Raw genomic sequence first — 5,900 nt, forward strand, 5'->3', positions numbered from 1 at the left:
AAATGAAATTTTAATTGATAAATCATTATCCAATGGTGAGCCTTCTGTGAGACTATTTCACAAATTCTTATTTAATGAGACGACTTTGGTAAATATGGAAGTCTAATACTCATGTTGGAAAGTGTAATACAAATGAAAAGTAAATTGTTTGTTACTTATAATGAAGCATATAATGCTTTTGAAGAAAAAATGTAATACCTTCAAATCATAATGTAATATTTAGGGGTAAAATTATTACTTATGAGAACAATGTAATACTAATTATTGATAAATTAATTAATTATTACATATAAAAGAAAATATAATATTTATGAGACAACATATGATATTTTTAATGAAAAAATAATATTAAAATTAAAAATACTTATAAAAAGTGTAATATTTATAAAAATTAAATCCATTTTATAAATAAAATATTCAGGAGACAGTCTCAAAAGAATTTTACATTTATCCCACTGGTAATAAATTATCATCATTAGATTCTCCGCTGTCAATTAACTGATTAAGTATGCAGGGGACTCTAATTTGACCGGGAGGGTTCAGGGCCAAAATTTGCGCCCACGGCGTACGTTAGCCGAATTGTGCACCGGATTTGAAAATTTAAAATTGGCGTATTTAAAAGAAAAAGAATAATAAAAATGCCACCTAATTTTCTCTCTCTACCCAAATCTCTCTGCAGTCTGCACCCTCTCCTCCACAGAGCTCCAGTCTCTACCTCCATTGTTAGGGCATCTCAATAGCCGCTTTGAGCAACAATTCTTTGTGTCTAAAGAATTCATCTAATTTGCCGGAGAAATTGATGGGAGGATGAGAAATTTTCGGTTTTCTCTACTTAAATTTCGAATTTTATGAGTGTTTCTAGGTTTTTCTTCACAAGGTGGTCCTGAGAGTGGGAAGACGAGGAGAATGCCGGCACATAAGTCGAAATCGGAGAAGAGAGAAGATTCTAGTCCTCTGCGGAGGGATCCTTATGAGGTCCTCGGAGTCAACAAGTACTCAACAGATCAGGAAATCAAAACCGCCTACAGAAAATTAGCTTTGAAGTATGTGTATTCTTCGTTTTTTTCCTTTCTTTCTTTATTTCTTAACTCATTATTGTTTCAGAAATGAGAAGTGATATTTTTTTTTGTTGGGGTTTAAAATTTTAATTTAAACCGGATTTCTGATTTCTTGGAGCTGGTTTTGAATTTTTTTAATGTGTAGTTTTATGAAAATTTTATGCAACTGTGTACTTTGTTACTGAGAGCAGTGAAGAGGAAGTGAGAATCTTTAATTTCTTGATTCATTCCTTGTTATTGATCTCAGGTCCCATTGTGCTCAGTGTGCTTTTTGCTGTCAATGCTTTTTCTTTTTGGCTGTTTCAGTTTGGAATTTCAGTGAGATAAGTGTTTTAGAAGAATATAACTGTGCAATAGAATTTCAAGTCTTCAACCAATGATATAATCAGATTAAGGTATTTCTTACAAAGATAAGAAACTTCCTTCCACTATGAAGAAAGATGCAGAATTTTCTGGAAGAAAAATGTAGTTATTTTTGCTCCATAACTGGGAGAGAAACAGAATTTACTCTGAAAGATGCATTTTTCTGGGTTGCTTTACCGTAACAAGGGAGAAATGGCAGTGTGCCTAAGTTAGGAAGAAATTCTACTCGTACTATATAGACATTGTTGCTCCTTAGTTTACTATTTGTTTCAATGTTTGTTGTGTGGATAGAGTTTCATCTGAACAATTGAAATTTAAATGTCTTTCTTTTATTTAATTATTATTATTATTATTATTATTATTATTATTATTATTATTTTGTAGAATCTTTATCTTCTAAACCACTCCATTGCCTATATTGCTTCCTATTGCCTTTGTATATTCTATTTCTTAAAATCTGCGTTTGTACATCAAATTATTGATGTGAGATGCCTTCCTTTTGGTACCTATTGTACATCAAATTATAGGTTGAAAATGTCATAGGCAATTTCTATACTATTTATAAGTTGTTTATGTAATCAGGATTCAGGAGAAAATGCATTTTGCAAGTAAGAATCTGACTAATGAAGTTGGAAGTTGCATTCTGAGAATCAATTCAATATTATAAAACTGTGTTTCTTGATGTATGGTTCTGTGTATATATGTTTTGAGAATCTGATTTCTTTTCTAAACCTGTGAAGGTACCATCCTGACAAGAATGCAAATGACCCTAAAGCAGCTGATACGTTCAAGGAAGTCACTTTTTCATATAACATTTTGTCTAATCCAGACAAAAGGCGTCAATATGACTCTGCTGGTTTTGAGGTTTGCAATCTCTTTGTTTACTTCTAATTACATTTCATCTTTCATTTCACTGATAAAAGCGAAGCCTGCAGTCATACAGCTATATTAGATAAAAGAAGTTAAAAAACTATGTGCCAGAGTCTCTATGGATCTGTAACAGGAGAATCTACAATTTTACCAGATTGATAAGGATTCCCATAAACACATGGATTCCCTAATTCTGCAGGATTACAATAATATAGTCACCAATAACAATTGCCTGTAACTATGTTTTATTCAATCACAATCACCTAAATCACCTTTTTTTTTGCTAGTTTAAGTTTGCTACCTTAAACACAGTATTATTTTCATTTTAATTTGACCGAATTGTTTCTAAAATTATGTATTTTCCAATTTTCAGCGTAGTTTTGCTTCTCCTTTTGAACTTTTCTAGTGACCAATATTGACAACTTTTTAACTTTTCAGGCCGTGGAGTCGGATAACCAAGACATGGAGTTGGATCTTTCAAGTTTAGGACCTGTAAATACTATGTTTGCTGCACTATTCAGGTCAGTTTATGTTATTTACTATACTTGACTTACTTTCTTGCTCTTACTGATCTATAAATCTATAATCCTATCATTCTTTGCCATAAAATAATACATTCTCTATCTCTTATCAGTAAGCTTGGGGTACCAATTAAGACTGCTGTCTCAGCCACTGTCTTGGAGGAAGCATTAAATGGCTCAGTGTCCATTCGTCCCCTTCCACTTGGGCAGCCCATCTGTAGGAAGGTATGATCTACTGAGCTGATTTGATTGTTCTCTTGTAACATGTTTCCTACAATTGTAATTTGTCTTTCCATAACAGGTAGAAAAGCAGTGTGCTCACTTCTATTCTGTTACAATCACAGAAAAGGAAGCAAAGGGAGGCTTTGTTTGCAGGGTGCAGTCATCAGATAAAAGCAAGTTCAAGGTGCATATACTTGTCTGGCATTTTAAATGCCACTAAACAATATATGAAAATATAGTGTCTTTTAGTATGCTAATGTGCATTTTTGTTCATCTGCAGTTATTGTACTTTGATCAAGAAGAAAATAGTGGACTGAGCCTTGCACTGCAGGTATAGACTCCTAATCTAAAAGTTCTTCCTTGAATGAAGGCCAAAAATCGTGGGCTTCTAGGCATTTCAGAGGATATACTTGTGGGTGTTTTATGTGTAGAAGATCTACAAAGTTAATTTTTGTAGCTATTTTGGAATTGAAAGTCTAAATTGGAATGCAGTTTTTATATTGATGTGAATATGATGCAGTTCAACTTCAGTCTCTGCAGTGTGGACCTGTTTTTTCATTAAAGTTGAGCTACCTCTATTCTTTTCAGTAGTTTACCAAGTCCTCTTATGCATTCTGTATGTGTCCTTGTTCTTTTATGAATACAGAAGCAAATGTAGCATCAATTTATGGTCAAGATACAGGAATAAACCATCCTTTTTTATGTTGAGCTCTCATCTATACCTTAGGACTCTGTACTGAGATTCATTGCACAATGTTAGCCCAATTCCATGAGGGGTTCATTAATTGCTCTTTACAGAAATTTTAGCTTACACGATTCAAATCGACTTCTCACATGTATTGACATTTTCAATATAAGGATACCACTTCCTTGAGGTGTTTCAATAACTGTGTCGCCTTATTCATAGGAGGATAGTGCGAAGACTGGAAAGGTCACTTCTGCTGGGATGTATTTTTTTGGATTCACTGTTTATCACATGGATCCAGCACACAGCTCGGTGAGTGCATATTTTGTTATGCTAACTGGTTCTTCATTTTATAGTTGTCCCCCATTCTTTAGCTTGTTGGGTTGGTGCAGATGGCATCTGCAAAGGATCAAGACTCTGCATTATTTAAGAAACTAGATGGGTTTCAGCCATGTGAAATAACTGAACTAAAACCTGGAACACACGTATTTGCAGTATATGGTATCTTCTTTTGCTTGTAGATCAATACACTCTTCATTTGTGCTTGAGAATGTTTCTAACACCCCTTGCTCGTGACTACCTGCGCAGGTGACAACTTTTTCAAAAGTGTAAGCTACAGCATTGAAGCTGTTTGTGCCGAACCTTTTGCTGAGGATAAAGAGAATCTAAGAGCCGTAGAAACTCAAATTTTATCAAAGAGGGTGGAGTTGACCAAGTTTGAAACAGAATATCGGGAGGTATGCCCTCTAAGCAGAATCGGTGTTTGCCCGTATGGGTTTAATTCACTAATTCAGTAGGTAGTTTCTGGGAGAAGAAACCAAGGTTTGAAACTTGACAGCAGCAGTGTGGGGATTATGCCCAAAGTGGGCAGATCCCTTGTGCGCACCAGCATTTGGCCTTATCTGCTGAGTCACTGAGTTACCGTGATTTACATCCTCTCACATGCTCTGTGCGTAGGGGTGTGGGGGGCCCTTAGGGTTGGGGATTCAACCTTTTGGAAAAAGAATCGGTATTTGCTAGTTTTACTAGGCATTCTGTTTAATTGATTTTTCACATTTTGTCTTGCAGGTTCTTGCACAGTTTACAGAGATGACAAGTAGATACGCCCAAGAAATGCAAGCAGTGAGTTGAAACCGAAAAACTTTTACACCCTACCAGGTCCCTATTAGGGTAAAAGATATCGGCTTACCATTCTCTATGCTTATGAACAGATTGATGAGCTTCTTAAACAGAGGAATGAAATACACGCCTCGTATACAACTGCTCCCCCGATGAAGCGGAGCAGCAGTGGTCGTAGCAAAAGTAGCAGCGCCTCCAAGGAGTCCAACGAAGGCAGCCCAGTAAGACCGAAGAAACCTACAAGGGAACGGCTGAAGAAGAAAAAATGGTACAACATTCACTTAAAGGTGGACAAAAGGAAGCCTTGCTAAGCACGGTGAGAGCTTCTGCCCTTCGCCACTAAATATATGGGCTTTTCTTTTTTCAAAACACGTCCCACTATTTGTGTTTGTCAAGCACAGGAGAGCTCTAACTGGTTCTCTGTTTTTCCGGTTATTAGTCTTGTCCAAGCAACGAGCCCGTTGCTGGTCTACACAAAAGTAAGTTTCGGTTTCTCTGATGCACGTCTGTTGATCAACAGTGTGTTAGCGAATACTGGTATGTCGTGTAATGGTCCTATACACCTACATGTGAAGCATTGTCACACGTTATTGTAGAATTCTTCCCTCTGCATTCTTTTGTTAGCCATATTGCCTGTTTATGGATTCCATTATTAATCGGAAGTTATTTTTTCTTAACTTACTATGCTCCCCATTCCTTCATTCTCTGAACTTGTCAACTTTAGTAATGTGCTGCCAACATAGTTTTCGTTAATCGAATCAAACACACAGAATGAGAGACTACTTAGACATCAAATAATTTGTTATTGATAAATTCTCTATCTGTTATTTATGTGCTCTAAAATAGGTTTTTAACCACATTCACGCACTTTTTCACTCTAAATTTGCATTTCACCACATTTTCTAGACTAGGATAATGTCATGTTGCTCGCACAGGCTTAACTCATTGGTTCAGTAAGCAATATTTGAGAGAAGAGATCAAGGTTTAAACCTTAGCAGCAGCAGTGTGGGGATTATGCCCAAAGTGGGTAGATCCCTTGTGCACGCGGGCATTTGGCCCTGT

At 36.0% G+C, this 5,900-nt stretch overlaps 1 protein-coding gene across 2 annotated transcripts; it reads left to right on the top strand.

Moving 5' to 3' along the window:
- The first annotated feature begins 649 nt into the window (after positions 1 to 649).
- LOC116005196 (chaperone protein dnaJ 16) lies at positions 650 to 5,519 on the top strand. Of its 2 annotated transcripts, XM_031245452.1 has the most exons (12): positions 650 to 1,043; positions 2,162 to 2,285; positions 2,730 to 2,812; positions 2,926 to 3,037; positions 3,114 to 3,218; positions 3,315 to 3,365; positions 3,942 to 4,031; positions 4,112 to 4,220; positions 4,308 to 4,456; positions 4,788 to 4,841; positions 4,931 to 5,154; positions 5,278 to 5,519. In XM_031245452.1, the coding sequence occupies exons 1-11, from the start codon at positions 907 to 909 to the stop codon at positions 5,147 to 5,149; spliced, it is 1,233 nt and encodes a 410-aa protein (XP_031101312.1). In that variant the 5' UTR covers positions 650 to 906; the 3' UTR covers positions 5,150 to 5,154; positions 5,278 to 5,519. The 2 variants fall into 2 exon arrangements, with proteins under 2 accessions (XP_031101312.1, XP_031101311.1); XM_031245451.1 differs by having other exon boundaries at positions 4,931 to 5,517.
- The last annotated feature ends 381 nt before the right edge of the window (positions 5,520 to 5,900 follow it).

The sequence above is a fragment of the Ipomoea triloba genome, chromosome 14, assembly GCF_003576645.1.
Source record: "Ipomoea triloba cultivar NCNSP0323 chromosome 14, ASM357664v1".
Classification (NCBI taxonomy): domain Eukaryota; kingdom Viridiplantae; phylum Streptophyta; class Magnoliopsida; order Solanales; family Convolvulaceae; genus Ipomoea; species Ipomoea triloba.